Consider the following 21,630-nt stretch of genomic DNA (forward strand, 5'->3'; position numbering starts at 1 on the left):
ATGTTGGCAGGTTAGGGTTAGTGATTTAGGGTTTATAGGGATTTGGAGTTTTTTTTTATAATATAAAAGAAATTAGTGTTTTTAAATATAATAATAATTTTAAAAATAAATTTTTTAAAATTATCAGAAAACGTGACAGATGTCACTTAATGAAAAAATTTAAAGTTAATTATAACTCAACCCGAACACTTAAAGTAATAATGTTTGTAAAGTTAAACACTTAAAAGATTGAAAAAAACGTCAGGACACCTATTTAAAAAAAATGATATAATTTAAATAATTATTTTATAATTAATTCATTATTTAATAATAATTTAATAAATTTAATCACTGTATACTTTACCGACGAAAACAAACTTTGTGCGTGGTAAGTCAATCTGAAAAAAGAGAAGAAACAGACAAAAGAAAGATTTTTTCTTTTTATTTTTCCTTTTAGTTGTAACAATTTAAGATTGTATTCTGCATAAATGATATTTCCCAAAAGCTGAAACCCCCAAAACAGTATGTAGAATCGTAGATGTCGTTTTTGCCACAAGGGAAATGCCGTGTGGGCGTCACGTCACGTCCCTTCACTTTTCTCTCTTCTTTGTCTCTTTGTTCTGATAAAAAAATTCAGAATCGGAGCAGACCATTTCTCCTTGTTCTGGATAACAGTTTTGCTCAAACACCCAGTTTTTGAAGTTGGTTTAGAGGTTGAAGAAAAAGTTGGGTATTTTCCTGGGAAGGTGAAAGCTCAGAATTCTACAGAAATGATTTGAAAGCTGGTGAATTTGGAGTTTGCTGGTAGATTGAAGAAAAGGGTAACGAAAAGTTGTTTCTTTTTTAAAGATCGAATCAAAGAAGTAGAAGCTACATGTAAGATTGATCTCAGACATTTTTCTTTTTCTTTGGTAAATTTGTTTTTTCATGGTGATCTTTTTGTTTTCACAGATTAATGGCGATGCCTGTCGAGCCACCAAACGGGGTGCAGGCAGAAGGGAAGCATTACTTTTCAATGTGGCAGACCCATTTCGAGATCGACACGAAGAACTTCCCGATCAAGCCTATAGGGAGAGGGGCATACGGCGTCGTTTGCTCGGCGATCAACAGTGAAACCAACGAGAAAGTCGCCATAAAGAAGATCAACAATGTGTTTGACTATCCTGTTGATGCTTTGAGAACTTTGAGGGAGTTGAGACTTCTCCGACACATTCGGCATGACAACGTGATCGCCTTGAAGGATGTCATGATGCCAGCTCAGAGAACCAGTTTTAAGGATGTATATTTGGTTTACGAGCTCATGGACACCGATTTGCATCAGATCATCAAGTCTTCTCAGCCTCTTACTAATGATCATTGCAAGTATTTTATATTTCAGGTACTTGAGAACTCACCCTTCTCTTCTTATTGTGATTTGTTTGTATTTCAGATGATAATCCATGAGTTTGCATCATTATTTTCATGTAATCATATGTATGTACTGTTCCGAACTATTCCTTTCGACACTCGCAACTGAGTTCGAGTAACATAGCTATAGGTCATTAGAATAGTTACCATTTTGTTGTTTGATTTCTTCATCTTGCAAGGCCTTAACAGTTGCACTGTAAAATGTCTAGTTAGCATTGATGACTATCCTTTGATACTAGCTTTTGTGCATTTTTGGGGTATGGAGCTTTTATGAGTTCCATGCTCATCCGGTCCCGATCTGCATTTACTTTGGGAGAAACGATGGGGGCGATGAGTTATGAGGCTTAATATAACAACTTGTACTGCTGGAAACTTGTTAGTAGGTTCATTATGGTTCAAAGATGATGAGAAAAGCTCAACAGTTCAGAGAATACAAGTTGCTTATATATTGTAGGGACTAGGGGAGTTATTTGGTTAGTATTGTTCACAATCATAAAGGGTCGAATAGTATCCGGTCTTCGTTTCTATCTGCAAGGGTCCTTCCGGATTCGATCAGTTCTGCTTTCTTTGCGAGATGGTAAACAATAGTTTCAGATCTTCCCTTGTCAGCCTTTTCTGATTGTCAACATAACTGATTCCTATAATAATCAGCAGGATGGTATGCATCTGGTTGTAATAATGTAAACATAGAAAACTATGTCGTTTTGGAGTTCTCATATGTCGTAAAACGAACATAATTACGATCCCGTGTAGAACATTATAAGTAAGATTTAAAGTCTTTTTTCCATCTCATGTGCTCCGTATATGCAATCTATGGCAAAGGCCCTTGTTTGATGTCCCTGTTTGGCCATCTTTCCTTCTTCATTCATGTCTCGTTTGGTTCATCGAATGCTAGAGGAACGGTTTCTTCGGAATTGCTGTGCTTTAGAAACTTGGTTCAGTATGCAGTCTAGCTCTAAAGTTTCTTAAATTCTTTCATGTTATTCATTGCCTGCCTGTAACTGACCTCTAGTGCTTATTTTAGTTACTACGAGGGCTGAAGTACCTTCACTCGGCAAAAATCCTTCACCGAGACTTGAAGCCTGGGAACCTCCTTGTGAATGCTAACTGTGACCTGAAGATGTGATTTCGGGTTGGCCCGGACCAGCAGAGGTAACGAACAATTCATGACGGAGTACGTTGTCACACGCTGGTACCGTGCACCTGAGCTCCTGCTCTGCTGTGACAACTACGGGACCTCCATTGATGTTTGGTCAGTAGGATGCATCTTCGCGGAGATTCTAGGTCGGAAACCCATCTTTCCTGGAACAGAGTGCCTCAGCCAGCTTAAGTTGAACATCAATGTCCTAGGAAGCTAGCAAGACGCTGATATTCAGTTCATCGATAATCCGAAAGCCCGAAGGTTTATCAAGTCACTTGCTTACTCTAGGGGCATCCATCTTTTCCATTTATACCCGCCGCAAGCCGATCCATTAGCCATGGATTTGTTGCAAAGGATGCTTGTTTTCGATCCATCTAAGAGAATTTCCGTCACAGAAGCGCTCATACATCCGTACATGTCGGGGCTATATGATCCGAGGCGCGATCCGCCCGTCCACGTCCCGATCGATCTCAACATAGACGAGAACGTGGGAGAAGATGTCAGGGAGATGATGTGGACTGAGATGCTACATTACCTCCCCGAGACTGCATCTGCAACTGATTAGATGACATTGTTTTAAACTATGCTTGTTTTTGGTTGCTTTCAAAAGATTAGTTTTAAGTCAAAAGCAATACATAAATTATTTTGTTACTCTCTCAAACATGTCTTAAATCTATTTGCTACAAACGAATATTGTTTAATGGGTAAATTACCTTTTTTTTATTATCCAAAGTATCAATTTTCGACCGTTTTAGCAATTAAACTTTTAATTTTTAAAATCATAATTAACATTTAGTTTTTTTTTTTCATTTGAGTATCCTGTCGCTAAAAACGGGGTTGTAGTTTTTATAAGAAAATTATATCATTCATCACTTAATTATCTTTTCACTCATATTTTGGTATTAAAGTTACAAAATTTCTAATTTTACTACTCAACTTTCAAATTATTACCATTTTAATCATTCTAATTTATTTTATTAATATTTTTTGTGACATGTCATTTTTATTTTATTATATATAATTAAAATGAAAAAAATTGAAACTTAGAGTGAATAAATTAAGATTAATTTGAAAGTCAAGTAATTAAATTAAACTTTCATGACCAAAATAAGAGTGAGAAGATAGTTGAGTGATGAATGATGCAATTTACCCATAAAAATATACCACATGCAAATCACCCGTTAAGTTTTTATCTACGTAATACTAACCCGAAACAAAAATTAAACGTTAGATATAATTTTAAAAACTAAAAATTCTAAAATACATCAAAACTAATAATTTATGTACTAAAAACATAATTTGTTTAGTTTAATTTTGGATATTTGTCCACGGAGCAGGTACGCCTGCTCTCTGTTAAACTCTGTCCTGAACAAGAACCAAACCAACTGCTCCATGTTAAACTTTGTCCTGAACCAGGTCCCAACCAATCTTAAACCATTTCAAGTATTGACTTGCTTCTAGCTTATTCCAAGAGTTGTCCATTGAATGAATGTTTGGATTTATGCACACACATGTTAACTAATTTTATTTTTAAAATCGGTTGAGTTTTAATTTTAGGGTAAATCACACGAATGGTCTCCTGACTATAGGATATTAATTTATTAAGTCATTCAATTATTAAAAGTTACAAAATGATATTATGACTATAAAGAGTTGTTTTGTTGAGTCCCTCGACTATTAAAAGTTACAAAATATTAATCGGTTATTCATTATTGTTCCAAACTCATCCTTATATGTTAACAAATTGGTGGTATTCTGAGCTGAATGTTAATATGTTGACTGTTATAAGATAAAATATAATAAAAGGCTCTCAAACGACTATCATATCTCAGTCATCATGTTAATGTCCAACTTAAACAACAGTCATTTTTTTAACAGAAAATGACGAGTTTGAAACATAATGAATAGTCAGAGGACTATTTTGTAACTTTTAATAGTCGAGAGACTTAATAAAATAATATCCTATAGTCGGGGACCATTTATGTACTTTACCCTTAATTTTATTTGAATGCAAAATAAGAGCTAGTTGCCTAATATTCAAACCAAGTCTCCTTTATAAATACCCATTATCCTCTTTGAATGCTCCCAACAGACGAAAAAAACCAAGTCGAAAGCTATGGTTCATAACATTATAGTAGTTGTTGTTCTTGCCCTTGCACTTGGTCATGTCCCCCATTGTTTGTCTTCCAAGACAGTTGGAGGAGGATCCCTTTACCCTCAGTTCTACGATCATTCATGTCCGAATGTCCAAGAGATTGTCGAAAATGTTGTAGCCAAAGCTGTTGCGAAGGAGCCTCGAATGGCGGCTTCGCTTCTCAGGCTACACTTCCACGACTGCTTCGTCAAGGGGTGTGACGCGTCGATATTGTTGGACAGCAGCGGCAGTTTAATCAGTGAGAAGAGGTCGATCCCGAACAGGAACTCGGCTAGAGGATTTGAGGTGATCGATGAGATAAAAGCGGCATTAGAAAAGGAGTGTCCTCATACAGTGTCATTTGCTGATATTATGGCCCTGGCTGCTAGAGATTCTACCGTTCTGGTATATTGTTTCGGCCTTTTGTTTATATACAAATATGTTATAAATTAGAGAGAAATCGAACCATGCTAACATGTTCTTTCATCGGATTTGCAGACCGGTGGACTTAGCTCGGATGTCCCTCTCGGAAGAAGGGACTCGACCGGTGCGAGCTTGAGCGGCTCGAACAACAACATTCCTGCTCCAAACAACACGTTCCAAACGATTCTCACCAAGTTTAAGCTAAAAGGCCTCGACATTGTCGATCTCGTTGCACTTTCTGGTAAACAGATTCAGTACCCCGTGTCGCCTTGCGTATCAAGTTACGGCCTCGGTACCCCGTGTGCACTTAGAATCGATACGTAAACGCATGCAGGGGAGATGGCCTCGACATTTACCGAGTTCCTGACCTATGTTAACTCATGCAGGTAGCCACACCATAGAAACGCTCGATGCACAAGTTTCAGGCAGAGACTCTACAATCAATCAGGCCACGGACAACCCGACTACACACTCGATCAATCCTATGCCTCGCAACTGCATGCCAATTGTCCAAGATCGGGCGGCGATCAGAACCTGTTCTTCTTAGATTTCATTAGCCCGATAAATTTTGACAACAGCTACTTCAAGAACCTACTGGTGAACAAGGGGCTGTTGAACTCCGACCAAGTGCTGGTCACCATGAATGGTGCATCGAGTGAGTTGCTGAAGACATACGCTTATAATCAGGAACACTTCTTTCAGCAATTTGCCAAGTCCATGATTAAGATGGGAAATATTTCGCCATTGACGGGCAACAAGGGTGAGATCAGATACAATTGCAGGAAAGTTAATGCTTAAAGTGATTACTTTTATGAAAAAAGTTTGTGTATTATGTCACGTTGTGTGTTGCGTGCTTTTTTTTTATTGATGGACCGAATTGTTAAATGATTTAATATGTAATGATGCTTAAAACATTTATGGTCAAATTTGAAATGGATCCCTCAAGTTTTAAAAATTTTCTCAACGACTTCCCCTTGTCCAACTCCTCCGGATCTTTGAGAAGTTCAAACTTAGAATGTTTCTTCTCTCTTCTTACATCTATTCCACAAACAAAGCTTAATCTTCTTCCCCACTGTCTTTTTTAATCCTCAATTCCATCGTTTTTCACTTCAAAAACCAACAATGGCGATCAGTGGAAAGTCCCGTGGCGCCAAGCGTTCGACTTCAGGTTCATATGCATCGACTGTCACCACTGTGGTCTTCGTGACATTATGCCTTCTGGCAGTTTGGATGCTCACTTCCAACACTGTTTCGTCACCACAAACCACCACCACTACCACCACTGTTCGTACCGCCGTCACCGACGGAAACGGAGACGAACAAATCACCAAGGTTGGTGAAGATAAAGATAAAGCGGCGTTTGAAGATAATCCCGGTACACTTCCCGACGATGCTGTCAAGCCTGACGACGATAAGACCAGCGAATCTGATGAAGATAAAGGAAAAGACTTGGTTGTTGAAGAAACCCAACATAACTTACACGGGAAAGAATCCGCTGAAGAACAGGAGAAGCAGAAACTGAGGGAAACTCAGTTATCTGAGGAAAGCGTGTTGACACATAATCAACAGACGAAGCAAATTATCCCCAACGAAGTTGAAGGTAATAAGCAGACGAGTAATGAAGAACCCGTCAAGGTTAATCTTGAGGAAAACAACAATATCAACAATCTGGATTCTTCAGACGATCAAGATCAAATCCGAGCTGTCGAGAAGCAACAAATTACTGAGAAACCAAAGGAAAATCGAGGTGACAAGAAGAAGAAGAAGAATAAGAAGAAGGGAGACATGGACAGCAATAAGAAGATGAAGGAAACAACAACGAAGAACGTGAAACCAAAAGAGGATGATCCCGCGAGATTGAAGAACGACATAACGGAGATCGAAGATGAACCGAAAGGAAACAAGCAAAAACAAGAGCTGCAAATGCAAGACGAAAAACAGAACAAAATTCTAAATGCAACGGAAACAGATACGTTCCAGAATTTACCGACGTTGAACCAGGAAACATCGGAGAAAGACACCCGAAGTGAAGCTCAGAATCAGGAAGCTCGGCAACAGAATGAATTGAACTCCGACGAGTCGTTAGGAAATTCAATTCCGAAAGAGTCCATCGAATCGAAGAAGGCATGGAAGTCGCAAAAGATTCAATCGGAGAACGAGAAGGAGAGACGGAGAGACGAATCCGATGGCAAAAACAGCATCTATGGTTACACTTGGCACATATGCAACCACACCACCGGTCCCGATTACATACCGTGCTTGGATAACCTGAAAGCTTTGAAAAAATTAAAAACCACCAGGCACTACGAGCATCGGGAGAGGCATTGCCCTGAGGAGGGTCCAACATGTTTAGTCCCACATCCAGTGGGATACAAAAAGCCTATCCCTTGGCCTAAAAGCAGAGACCAGGTAAAAAGATCGAATCAAACCTGTTGGATTGTTAACAATTTTGCCGTTTTTGTAATTCGTTTGATGTTGTCTGGCAGATACGGTACCATAATGTACCACATACTAAACTAGCTGAGTTCAAAGGGCATCAGAATTGGGTTAAAGTGAGTGGCGACTACTTGATTTTCCCCGGTGGTGGCACTCAATTCATCCATGGTGCCCTCCACTACATTGACTTTCTCCAACAGGTAAAGTTCGACTTCGACATGCTAGTCGGTTACGTATATGTAATTCCGATGTTTTGAGAAAGAAGAATATGTTGGTTGCAGGCAATACCCAACATTAAATGGGGTAAACGCTCCAGAGTGGTCTTGGATGTTGGATGTGGCGTTGCAAGCTTCGGAGGGTATCTTTTCGATCGAGATGTTTTGACCATGTCCTTCGCCCCGAAAGACGAGCACGAAGCTCAAGTTCAATTCGCTCTTGAACGTGGGATTCCTGCCATATCAGCTGTGATGGGGTCTCAGAGGCTACCGTTTCCTTGTAGAGTCTTTGATTTAGTGCACTGTGCACGGTGCAGGGTGCCCTGGCATATCGAAAATGGCATGCTTCTGCTAGAACTGAATCGTGTTCTTAGACCGGGAGGATATTTCGTCTGGTCGGCGACGCCTGTCTACCAGAATCTTCCGGAGGATGTGGAAATTTGGAAGGGTAACACACATAGACAGTACACTCAATTCAAAGTTTAGACATGGTTTAAGGTTGTTATGGAGCTAACAATGTGAAGTTTGTTTTGTAGCGATGTCGGCCCTTACGAAATCCATTTGTTGGGAACTTGTGACCATCAAAAAGGACAAATTGAATTCCATCGCAGCCGCCATCTATCGCAAACCGACCTTAAACGAATGCTACGACAAAAGGCCGGAGAATAATCCACCAATGTGCGATGAAAAAGATGATGCAAATGCTGTCTGGTAGGTTTCTTGACATACTCTTGCATGTTTATGTACCAAAAAAAGGCTTATTGCTTGTTCCGTGTTAGGCATGTACCCCTGAAGGCATGCATACACCATGTGCCGAAAAATCAGGACGAAAGAGGATCACGATGGCCCGCGAATTGGCCTAATCGGCTGCAGAAAGCTCCTTACTGGTTGAACCGATCCCAGATGGGGATTTACGGGAAACCGGCTCCTCAAGACTTTGCGAAAGACTATGAACACTGGACTCGAGTCGTGAGCAAGTTGTACATGAGCGGATTGGGAATCAGTTGGTCTAATGTAAGAAATGTGATGGACATGAGAGCTGTGTATGGAGGGTAATGGTTGTTTCGTTTCTGTTTTCAGCGTTACTAATAACACATTAAAGTTACCATATTGACACATCTTTGATGCCTGCAGGTTTGCAGCAGCTTTGAAGGACATTAAAGTATGGGTGATGAATGTGGTGAACTTCGATGCTCCGGATACACTTCCGATCATCTACGAACGTGGCCTTTTCGGAATATACCACGACTGGTGCGAGTCATTCAGCACTTATCCGAGATCATACGACCTCTTGCACGCCGATCATCTTTTCTCCAAGCTGAAAAACAGGTAGAATTAGAAATCATGATACGGTCTCACACCATAACCTTCTTTGTTTGATAACCGACCCGCATCTTCGTCGTCCATAGGTGCAAACTCCAGCCTGTGCTGGCGGAGGTCGATAGGATCGTCCGACCGGGCGGGAAATTAATCGTTCGGGACAATTCGAATGCCATTAGTGAAGTGGAGAACTTGTTGAAATCACTGCATTGGGAAGTTCATTTAACTTTCTCCAAAGATCAGGAAGGAATACTGAGTGCCCAGAAAGGTGATTGGCGGCCTACAACGTATAAAGCTGTCATTTGATGCATCAAAAATCTGTATTTCGATCATGATTTTTATTATGGTTATACCATTCCTACAGTTTTGGGTGCCTATAGCATTTTCAGATTCTTTGGTTCTTAGTTGACATTGTTACTTTCTTTTCTAATATAATCTGTTGCATGCACAAAATAATCTTGGGTAAATTACGCTTTTAGTACATAAACTCTTAGTTTTAGTATATTTTAGTACCTAAACTTTCAATTTTTCAAAACCATACCTAACGTTTAATTTTTGTTTCGTTTTAGTACATGGCTGTTAAAAATTTAACAGTGATTTGCATGTGGCACCTTTTTATATGTGAATTGTATAATTCATCACTCAACTATTTTCTCACTCCTATTATGGTCACTAAGTTTAATTTTTTTATTTAATCACTCTAACTTTCAATTTTTTTATTTTTAATTATATTAATAAAATTTTTAAACTTTAGTACCAAGATAGGAGTGAGAAGAAAGTTGAGTGATGAACGATTTGTAAAACTTATATTTTGATATAACAAATAATGGCAAAATGTTTGTTGGACTAAATTGAGTTTATTCAAAGTTTTCAAAAATAATTCAAAGTCCAATCAAAACCTTAAAATGAGTATTTTGACCAGAAGTTTCGAAACTTCTACAAAAGTTTAGAAACTTTCCAAGACCGTGTCCCAAAAGTTTCGATACTTTTCAAGAGTTTCGAAACTTTCCCTAAAGTTTCGATACTTTGGCTCAAACGATCATATTTTTCCAACAGTTCTTTCGAAGAGTTTCGAAACTTTGTGTGCAGAAAGTATTCCAACGGCTCCAAACCTTACCAAACGACTAGAAAGGGTTAGTAACTCATTCCAACATATAAAAACAAGTTCAAGACACTTGTAGAATGTTACCAACACCTATCCAAACAATCAAACACAAGAGAAAAACTTTTCATTCTTTAATTTCTTTCTCTTGTACATATTTGTGTTTTTGTGAGCTTTAATGTAACACCCCAATTTAGGGGCTAAATTTTAAGAAATTATAAAGTATTGGATTTAATTGGAATTTTGGAAGGAAATTGATGATTAAATTGTAAAATCGTAAAGTTGGCTTACCATTTTAAGAAGTACAGGAAGTTCAGTGACTAAACTCATAATTTAGCCATTTTCCTTTATGAGAAAATTTATAACCCCTCCCGTATGTTTTTCTGCATATTTCCAATTTTTCTTCTCCCTCAACCCAACTTTCAACTCCGATTTACTCGCCGTCCGACCTCCGATCGACGAGCCGAAACCACTATCGTGTTCGTTGTCAACCAAGGAACAAAACCCCTCAAACCTTTCGTCGTGAATCGTCGCCATTCGTCGTTAATTTCAGTCGGAAGTACTGTTGGTAATAACTCGATTTTTAGTTGGTTTTTCATCGATTCACGACGATCGGGTCATTCGTTTACGACACCTCCCGCACCATCGTGTTCGTTGCATCGTTCCGAGTCCGTCGGTGTCATCCTTGGTCTCCGTCAACGGCAGCGCGTGAGGAGGTGAAGCGGTTAAAGTTTCCGATTTGTTGAAATCGAGCTCTCTACCGTTCAAAATTGTAAATCGAGCTTTGTAAGTATCTCGAAATCGCTCAAAATAATTTTTAGAGCTATTTTGACCGGTTTGACCGGTTTTAGAGCTATTTTGACCGGTTTGACCGGTCACAACCCGATCCGACCCGATGACCCGACCCGACCCGTTGACCCGACTCGAACCATTAACCCGACCCGTTGACCCATTGACCGGCGTTGACCACTGTTGACCAAAACTTTGACCGGCTTTGACCGGGCATTAAACAACCTTTGACTTCGACCGAGTATACCTATCCTGACATTTTTCGACGTTCCAAATCCGATTCCGCTATCCGTTTTTCGAAATTCAAACCTAAAGACCTTGAAATTGCCGGTCAAACCCGTTGACTTTGATTTTGACCGAAAATTCTAAATTTCCGAAAAGTCATATTTTATGCTTTCGACGTCCTGAATCCGAATCCGAAGTTCGTTTCGCCAAATTCGAACCCGGTAAGTTGTTTTTCACTGATTTATCACTGGATTCGATTCATTTATCGCAATTAAGCTCCGTTTCTGATATAATTTATGTTGATATGTATCTGATGAATTATTGGAAGTTGAATTGAAGATCAAAGGCGTGCGAATGGAATTTTTATGGTCGATCAGTATTGCACGAAAATCGAGGTAATACTTTACTATCTCTTTATGCTTTATGGAACATGTGAATATTGGTAAATGCATGATTAAGATAATGTTGGTCTCATTTGTGTAGTTAATTAGTTTCTACACTCGATCTGAATACGGTAAAAGGGTTCAGTAATTGATTATGGTTCAGATGATTTTTATAAGAAATTGAGGGATTGTTAGAATTAAATTACAAGTTCTGTTCTTAGTGATAAAGAAATCAACATGGATTTGTAACTTATAGTTTATTTCACCAAAGGTTAAATGTTAAAGGTACTTGGATGGAAGTTAGATAAATGGATTTTACAGACATATTGATCTGATAAAAATATTGATTTGCATAAGAAATGTTAGTTTTATTTGGAAATTATGAATAACCGGTTTTAATCCTATGAGAGTTTGTGAATGATACTAGAAGTCTGTTAAGAGAACCATTTCAAGATCAGAGAGTGTTCAAGAAAGCAATTAATCATAGGATCTCTAAATTATATTATTTTCGTTAAGAGCTAATATCGAAATTATATGGTTAAGAAATTACGGAAATATCCTTAAGAGGTAGAATAGTCTGAGTTGACCATGAATGAGAAAATACTTAGAGGATTCGTACTTAACTCGATTAAGTACGGATTTAATTGTTAAGATCCTGACTTAGTGCAGGAAAATTCCTGATATTCCGTTTGTAAAATCTGAGAAGGCACTTGACCCGGAAATATCCGAGTTATGAGTAAATACTTGAAGAACAATTTGTCGGGGTTGTTCTGTTGTCAGAATTGTTCGAAATGACTGAAATAAATGATAAGATTGAATTTAATAGTAAGATCAGACGGAAGGAAATGATTAAAGTACATTGAATCTGTATAATGACCAAAATACCCCTGTAATAGAAATGACCCAAGAATACCACCAAGCTCAAGAATGATTGGATATCCTCGAGCTTTGAAATGAATGGAATAAAACTGAATACCAAAATTACCAAAATACCCTTATGGCCTATATTAAGTAAATGTCTTGGATTAATTAAGGAATCCAAATAAGCATAGGTGTTGGACTACCTTTAAAAGTTATGGAACACAACTTAAGTGAGTAGATCAACCCTAAAGCTATGTCAATACCTGAACGACATAGATATTACTGGAATGCATGTTCGTCTTTTCAGTTTGGCTCGATGATAATTTTGAAAGTATTCAGCTCAACTCAACTCTAGATCATATTCAGTACTAAGAATTGGATATTTGTTCGACAAATCAACCACGAATACTGAACTGGACGAAAGTACAATATGTATCCGAAATTTAGAAAATGTCCAATTTACTCTGGAAAACTCTTAAGTAACATGGATAAACTTGACTGTTAAATGAAATAAGTAACCTCAATGATTTGATGATTAAATAAGTGATTTGAATGAGTCTAGAAACATTAACAAACATACATAATGAAATGTTTTTTATGGGTCATGAACTATAAATCAAGCACGTCAGCATTTCATGATATTGTGGAAGCGTGAAAATGAAATAAAGAGCATTAGAATATCTATGGATAAGAATGTTAGGTATAAAATAAATAAATACCCTGGAAGGACAAAGAATTGACCAGTCGATAAGCATTAGTTATGGGAATTATTCATATCGAGTAACTCGTTAATCTGATCAATCGACAAAGATTGTAAAATTTTTGAATCGTTGTTCTCCCTTATCAGCTCAAATTAGTTAGGTTATATATGAAAATATAAGTGGCTCAGATGTAAAGGATTCTGAATACCCTTTTGATTATGTAGAGCTTTCAAAAAAAATGTATGAATAAGATATGATCTCGATAAGTCTCAATCTGAAGAACTTATGATTCCATCAGTTATTGAACTCTTCCAATAGTGATTATAAATCCCAACATTCTATCGGTATATTGAAGATATGTGTTTCTCTGCCTGATAAGATTATTCTGTACTTATGAATAATATCTGTAAACTCTGGTGTGTTCCCTACCTACATGAATATTTTATCTGATTTTTTATTTGAATTATGATCTGATACTTGACAAGGATTCTGATATGATATCTGACATGGATTCTGATCTGATACTTGACTTGGATTCTGATCTGATACTTGACCTGATTTCTGATATGATGCTTGACCTGATTTATGTTTTGATTTTTGATATATCCGTTTACGGACGGACATATTTTATTTGGGGGTATTGTTGGAGGTTACTATATATGCAAGTTCCTCGGCTTTATGCTCGGGGCCTTACTTGGTGTGTTGGTGGGTGTATGGTTCTGGGGAACCTACACATTATGGTATGTTGGTGGGTGTATGGTTCGGGGAAACCTACACATTATGGTGTGTTCGGTTGGAGGGATTACTATGGTTTTTGATCAATGTTTTATGGGAGGGTGTTGTTGGAGGAAGTTATCGTTACCGTTACTGCTGGCTCCTCTGCTTTGTGCTCAGGGCCTTACTTGGTGTGTTGGTGGTGTATGGTTATGGGGAACTTACACATTATGGTGTGTTTGGTTGGATGGATTAATATGGTTTTTGAATAAAAATATGTTTTGAATTGCCACTGTTTTAAAAGAAAAGATATGTATCTTTTCACTGGTTTTGCGGGAACACACTGGATAACCTATTCTGATCTCCTGAACTCAGTCATCCGAAATATTTGTCTGAACTGAAAGCTCATTGTACGTTACCATCTGAAATATCAGTAAGATCTCTACTCAGCATAAAAATCTGTAAATATTCGGAAATAATAAGGATATGTATGTTTATCTGTATCTGTACGTTCTTCAGCATCATCTGGTAGTTCTGTATTACTGAGCTTTTCGAAGCTCACTCTATTATTCACCTTTTCAGGTTAAAAGAATTGTACCAGTGCATCTATCGACTTCAGTAAGAGAGTTCTTCCGGCATTGTTGCAGAGTATGGTACATGTGATTAGGGGGCATGTAATTGTATTTTGATTTATATACGAGTCTGGAAATCTGTTTTATTTTTAAATAGTGACAACTGATTTTATAAGTTACATATTTCAATAAAAGTTTTAAATTTTCCGCTATTTTTACAGTGGGTCGCTCCGGTGGCCCAAATGTGACACCCCGGATCGAATCTGGTTACCCTTATCGGTCTGTGGGGGTTACATTTAATTTGTAAACACCTTCCTTTTTAGATTTTTTTTTACAATTATTTTCCTTTGTAATTGTGTTTTGGTTATAGCTGAGTCTTTGAAAAGCTAGGGAGTTTGTAAATGTTATTTTTTTATCCTTTAAAAAGAAAGAATAAATTCGTGGATTTGTTGGGAGATCCTAAGTGATGAGCTTAGGTAGTAGATGTAGACTTCATTGAGGAGTTGAACCACTATAAATTATTGTGCAAATTTTCTTATCTTTATACTCCTTACTCCCTAAACTTTAAAAAGCCAATTCACCCTCTCTTGGCATATTTCGATTGATCGAACGAGCTTCATTTATTTTAACACGATGTAATTTACCCATAAAAATGCAATTAAGTTTTTACCGGTAAAGTACTAAAACAAAACAATAACTAAACGTTAGGTTTGGTTATGAAAACATTAAAAGTTTAAATACTAAAACAGACCAAAATTGATAATTCAAGTATTAAAAATATAATTTACCCAATAATGTTAGTCCAATATTAAAAGTTTAAATACTAAAACAGACTAAAACTGATAATTTAAGTATTAAACATATAATTTACCCAATAATGTTAGTCCAAGAATCTTCGTATAATTTTTTTTTAATCTTTAAGTCGAATCAAACGAAATTAAGTCATAAACACTAATAATATCAAATGCATATGCATATATAATCCTCACTTGAATTTAGTAAAATGCAAAATGCAAGTGTTTTAGCAAATGCATGATGGATGAATAGCACGCATATCATTGATTCATCCTGTCTTAACGGTGGGAGACAGACCATAATCGGAGGGCTTAGTATTATTATTATGATGTATAATCCCAACCATGCATGATCAGTTTTAAGAAAATATTTTATATTTTAATGAATTATATTTCGTAAAAACTCCAAACCCATCAAACAATGGGTAGATACTCATGATTTATGACCAAAGTTTATGAGAGAAAATATTTTTAATTTGTTCGTTTTCGTATCTAAATTTTTAATTTTTTTAAAATCATATTTAAAATTTAGTTTTTGTTTCATTTTAGTATTTTTGTTCAAAATTTAACATTAAGTTTTGAAAAAAATTGAAAGTTTAGATACTAAACACGTTAAGTTTGTAACGACGAGATACTAAAATGGAATGAAAACTAAACGTTAGGTATGATTTTGAAAAAATTAAAAGTTTAGGTATTAAAATGAACCAAAACTGATAGTTTAGATACTAAATTTTAATTTACCACAAAGGTTATAGTATTCCATGGGGATGGTTTAATTCCCGGTTTGTACTTAAATTTTTTAAATCATAAGTGTTTTTTTAATATAAGTAACTATTTATTCGTTTACGAAAGCAAATACCAACTTAATTCCCTGTTGGGGGACCATGTACGTTATTTACCCTATTTTAAAACTAAAATAAATAAAAATATAAGGGTAACAAGAAAATCTAGAAATGAAGTTATGAAAAGAATACTAAATTGAGGGACTAGAAAAGTGATTTTAACCCTTGCATACTGTGGCCGAAAGGAAAAGCAGGGGAAGAGGACGTTGTTTATAGGTAAAAAAAAAAGCCTCGAAAACGCAGAATTGATTGGCTTTGAGGCGTAACCTTTTGGTGTCCCATCCAATAAGAACACGACACATAAGTAATGAGCTCAGTTGGAACAAAAGCTGGCCTGATGTTTTCTAGATTTGGTCTCTGTTTCCTTTTGAACTCGTCTTCGTTCACACAGCATGTTCTGTCCCTTGCTTTTTATCATCGTTATCCCCTGGTTAATTTTATTTAAAGATAAAATACATAAATAATTTTTTAATTATAAGATATTATTTTATTAAGTATTTTAATTATTAATTATGTTCATAATTTTTATTTTTTATTAAAAAATTGATAGTATTTTACGTTGAATGTTAATATATTAATTATGATATGATAAAATATAACCTTAGAATCTCAAATAATTATTATATCTCAGCTATCATGTTAACGTCTAACTTAGACAACTGTCGATCTATTAACATAAAATAATGAGTTTGATCATTTTATAACTTTTAATAATCGAATAACTATTTACGTACTTTACTACTCGTTTAATTATCATATTAACTTATTTTTGTTTTGAACTAAGTAACTTATATATTTAAGATTTGTATAAAACATATCTTATAACGGAAGTAATTTCATAACGAATAATCAAAATGCAAAAAGGAAGTGGCGGTGAACAACCAAGAGGAGTGCAGGCAATCAACGCGGTGGCCGAATAAAAACGTGAACCTAGTCGTCAAACACCGATGGCTCAAATTCATTCTTAGCAAATAAGAAAAACGAAAAGTAAAAGATAATTAAAAAAAACAGCAGAAAGAAATGTTGCAGTTTCCTAGGTCTTCACGACCTTTTTAACCTAAATTTATGAGAGTTGTACTGTTATAAATTGCATAAATTTGCAACGTACAAAAGTTACAAACAAAAAAAATCAAAGAGAGAAACAAGCGAGAGAAAACAAACAATGGATGCTTTCTGTCATCGTCATTCAATGCTTTACCGAACTCATCACCACCCTTTTCTCTTCCAATTTCCCTCCTTTACCACCATTCCTCCTCTTCCTTCATCTTATCTACAGGTACTTTCTCAAAAGCTTTTAGCTTTTGCTTCTTTTTTTCTGGGTTTTTTCCTCCCTTTTTTGACGTGCTTGTTTTAGGAAATGGAGTGCGTCGAAGCAGCTTTGAAGAGCAGTTTTAGGAAGGAGATGGGTATGAAATCAATTCCCCAAGCGTTTTTGGACGATGTTTTGGCTGTAAATAATGGACAAAATGGAGTTTCTTGTGATGATTTCTCTGTTGACGACCTTTTCGACTTCACTAACGAAGAGGGTCTCCTTGAACAAGTACCTGAAGAAGGAGGAGAAGGAGTGTCAGTTTCTTCTTGTTGTTGTTCCAGTAAGAAACAAAAGCTAAGCCAAGAGCAACATTTTTCTGACGAAACTATCAATTTTGATTACACTTCTTTATCCACCGACGAGCTCGCCGTTCCGGTACTTTGAAAAACGAATCCCTTTTTTGTTTTTTTTGCTTTCTGCTATTTTGAGTTCGGGATATGGTTGTTAATGGTGAAAAGGGCGGCATTTTTACAGGCGGATGACGTGGCGAGCCTTGAGTGGCTATCTCATTTCGTTGACGATTCCTTCTCGGAACAATCTGCGGAGGCGTTTCCCACCGGAACGTTAACGGAAAAGCCCAAGTTACCAGGCAGTAAATTGCCTGAACCAGAAGCACCAGTTACGACCTGTTTTAAAACTCCGGTTCCGGTCAAAACCAGAAGCAAGCGCAGTCGAAGTGGCGGTCGGGTTTGGTCTCTTGTGGCTTCCCCTCGTACGGATTCCCCTTCAAGTTCCACTTCGTCATCTTCCTCTAGCCCTTGGTTCGTTTACTCAAGCAGCGTCCCCGGTTCAGCCTATGAACCGTCGGAATCGCTCTCGGTTGAGAAAAAGCAAAAGAAGAGACCGGCGACCGAGTCAAGCGTTGGGAACGTGAACCAGGCAACGCGTAGGTGCGGTCACTGTGGAGTTACAAAGACGCCACAATGGAGAGCCGGTCCAATGGGAGCCAAGACTTTGTGTAACGCTTGCGGTGTCAGGTTCAAGTCGGGCAGGCTGTTACCCGAGTATAGACCGGCTTGTAGCCCGACATTTTCGAGCGAGCTACACTCAAACCATCATCGGAAAGTGCTCGAGATGCGACGAAAGAAATAAACTTCGGGCCTGGCCGAACCCGGTTTAGCTCCAACTTCTGTTCCCAGTTTTGGATAACATTAGTTCGGGTTGTACTTGTACATCAACTGCACTAGGGTTTAGGGACGTAACTCATTTAGATTTTAGGTAGGAATTTAAATTTTGAACTTTTATCTTTTTTTTAATATAATTTTCCCATTCTTTTACCCTAAAGTCATTTTAAATTTAAATTTTTCTATACATTGAAATTATTCAAGAAAAGGGGGGAAACTGCATTTGGCTCGTGGACGAAGCACTTGGATTATATTATTAGCTACAATGGGTTTATTTTTGGGTAAAGTATTACAAATTGACCCCCAACTATAGGATATTATTTTATTGAGTTTTCTAACTATTAAAAGCTATAAAATAATCACTTGATTATTCATTGTGTTTCAAACTCATTTTTTTTTTAAAAAAATTGATAATGATTTGAGTTGTATGTTAACCTATTAATTGAATATATGATAGTGGTTTGAGATTCTGATATTAGATTATATCATATAGATTAAATTATATCGTATATCAGTTAGTAGATTAACATCTAATTCAAATTGCCATAATTCTTTAAAAGAAAATGACTAGTTGATAACATAATGAATAGCCAAGTTATAATTTTATAATTTTAATAGTTAGAGGACTTAAAAAAGTAACAACTTATAATTAAATAATTATTTTATAACTTTTAATAATCGAAAGATTTAATAAAATAACTCCTATAGTCGGACCGTTTATATACTTCACCGATATTTTTTGCATTTGGAGAAAAACTAAAACTGCTCAGGTTGTGTAATTCTAGGTATTTGGAGTGGTTGTAACCGAAGCAGTTACGTGCTTTGTTGGAGGGATGTGGACTTTTGATGTTGGTTTTGCACAAATCTTAGTAAATTCAACATTTGGACCAAGTAATTAAAAAAAGGTATAGTTTGATAAGCCCCAACTGCATATTGATCGAGTTTAGTATTTGGGCCATAGTTTACCAGAGGATGCCATTCCGATCACGTGGTGGGTGGATATTCACCACCCCAATAACTTTCCGGTCTCCGTCGTCTTGTAAATGATAGGGCATGGGGTTGCCAAGTTGTGCTTTAAAATATCTCATGCTGAAATTCAAAATGTGCGATGAATATCGCATCGATCGTCCTCAATGCAATCAACAGTAGACGGAGTAGAACGGGAAATGTTTTTCTGTGTTTAAGGACAATGGTTTGATCCGATTTGATAAGATACATCTTTTTGAGAATGCAATCAACAGTAGATACTTTGGGGAATTTTTAATTTCAAAATTCGAATTTAAATTAAAAATTCCCCAAAGTATCTATTTGGGTTTTGATAAATACAAGGGAAAGAGGGGTGAGAAAGTGTAGGATCCATGGTGGGAATATTGTGATGCTTTTTGATTGGGTTTAGGATATGATATTTAGGTAGGACATAAAGGTGGGAAACACTTCACTTGGTTGAGTCATGGGAGGGGGACTATAGTATCTAGTATTGGTGGAAAATCAAATCCCATAGGTGTGATTGATTCCACCTCACAACTCTCTTGAAACAATTGGGAGAAAATGTTCCATTAAGTGGATTCTAGATTTAGAAGATCGGAAAATGCATAATACTTCCACAAAGGCAAAGGCAAAGCTCTGTTTTTTGTATGATGCAATTGCGAGCATGCCAGGCTGAAATGTTAGGGGGCAAGCTGGAGAAGTTGGAAGTAGGCTGTAAATGAGACGAGACAGATCGCGGGTTACTCGAGATTGACTCGATCAAAGCTCGATAAATACTCGGATCGAATGGACTCGACTCGAGCCGAGCTCGACTCGAGTTCTTAACGAGCCGAAACGAGCTATTCGATATTCGACTCGAAAAGCTCGTGAGCAGCTCGAAAATATAATATTAAGATTTTATTTTTTTAGAATATATTATTAATAATATTAATATTTATGTATTGATTTTTTTTATAAAAAAATACAGTAAGATTTCTTGTATTTAAGGTTCATGTTCGAGTTTGAGTTTGAGGCTTCAATCGAGTTAAGTTTAATAATTTTTTTCATTTCGAGCATTTTCGAGCTGCTCACGAGCTTCAGTTTAGGATTTCGAGTTCGAGTCGAGCTTGAAAATTTTAAGCTCGCGAGTTTTCGAGTCGAGTCGAGCTTCATTTCAAAGTTTTCGAGTCGAGTCCAGCTCAGCAATACTCGAGCTCGACTCGGCTCGTTTACACCCCTAGTTGGAAGATATGGCAGGGGACAGTGGCGGATGTAGGTAGGGAAGGTAACAGATCAGATTGGGTTGGGTTGGATTTTTAGTTAATCTGATTTGACCCCAAAAAAATGTATCATTCACCCAACTGTGATCGGAACCAAAAATTATATATCCTCTATCCGACCTAATCAAAAAAATATATATCTTCCACCTAATCTCGATCCGACCCGACCCGAATTTTTAGAGTATAAATCCGACTCGATTGACTTGACCTCTCCCCTTGAAATATCCAATTCGAATCTATTTTTTTTTAAATTGATCATATCAGATCAGGTCTAGTCGAAATCCAACGGTTTGGAGATTAAATTGACATCCTTGGATGTAGGGTCCAAGGTGGATCAGTGCTTATTTTTAAATTTGAATTTTTTTATACTAGTTGTATAACTTGTTGATGATATTCACCTTAAATTTTAGTTGTGTTCGTCCATATAAAAATTTTTCCGTTATAATATGTAGGTACATCCTCAAAAATATTTTTGGATCCGTGTGGATGGTTAAAACTATATGTATGAATCAATGATAATTGAGAAAAATAATTTTAAAATTTAAGTACTTAATTGTATAAAAAACTTAAGTACCTAATTGTATCAAAAAATTAGGTACTCAATTGCACCATTAAAAAAAGTTAGATATGTAATTGTATCAAAGAAAAAGAAGTGACACCACATTACACATAAACACTAAATTGAGTACCAAAAGTTATATTGACCCTAATTATAGATATATTTCTTCAAATAATCCATAAACATCACTACTAACCAATATGGGTGAGTATTTACTCGAGTTAGACAAGTTAAAGAATCTTATTTTCTTATTACATTTTATTCAAAATTTATTTTAAGTGAAATGAATTTAATTAATTTGAATTGTTTAAGTTCTCGTTCAAATTTAACTATAAATATTTATAATATTAT

The 21,630-nt window shown here is 36.5% G+C and overlaps 2 protein-coding genes and 2 pseudogenes across 2 annotated transcripts; all 4 read left to right on the forward strand.

Annotated features, from left to right (window-relative positions):
• The first annotated feature begins 474 nt into the window (after positions 1-474).
• Positions 475-3,110, forward strand: LOC120181351 (annotated as a pseudogene).
• Positions 3,111-4,628: 1,518 nt separating this feature from the next.
• LOC120181281 lies at positions 4,629-5,882 on the forward strand (annotated as a pseudogene).
• Positions 5,883-6,192: 310 nt separating this feature from the next.
• LOC120181346 (probable methyltransferase PMT27) lies at positions 6,193-9,416 on the forward strand. Its single transcript, XM_039186507.1, has 7 exons — positions 6,193-7,493; positions 7,571-7,720; positions 7,802-8,183; positions 8,272-8,446; positions 8,515-8,787; positions 8,870-9,064; positions 9,145-9,416. Exons 1-7 carry the CDS (start codon positions 6,207-6,209, stop codon positions 9,359-9,361), a joined length of 2,679 nt encoding a protein of 892 aa, XP_039042438.1. The 5' UTR covers positions 6,193-6,206; the 3' UTR covers positions 9,362-9,416.
• A 7,758-nt stretch (positions 9,417-17,174) lies between these two features.
• LOC120181327 (GATA transcription factor 5-like) lies at positions 17,175-18,651 on the forward strand. Its single transcript, XM_039186489.1, has 3 exons — positions 17,175-17,314; positions 17,393-17,725; positions 17,825-18,651. Exons 1-3 carry the CDS (start codon positions 17,201-17,203, stop codon positions 18,440-18,442), a joined length of 1,065 nt encoding a protein of 354 aa, XP_039042420.1. The 5' UTR covers positions 17,175-17,200; the 3' UTR covers positions 18,443-18,651.
• The last annotated feature ends 2,979 nt before the right edge of the window (positions 18,652-21,630 follow it).

The sequence above is a fragment of the Hibiscus syriacus genome, unplaced genomic scaffold, assembly GCF_006381635.1.
Source record: "Hibiscus syriacus cultivar Baekdansim isolate YM2019G1 unplaced genomic scaffold, ASM638163v2 tig00112523_pilon, whole genome shotgun sequence".
Taxonomy (NCBI): domain Eukaryota; kingdom Viridiplantae; phylum Streptophyta; class Magnoliopsida; order Malvales; family Malvaceae; genus Hibiscus; species Hibiscus syriacus.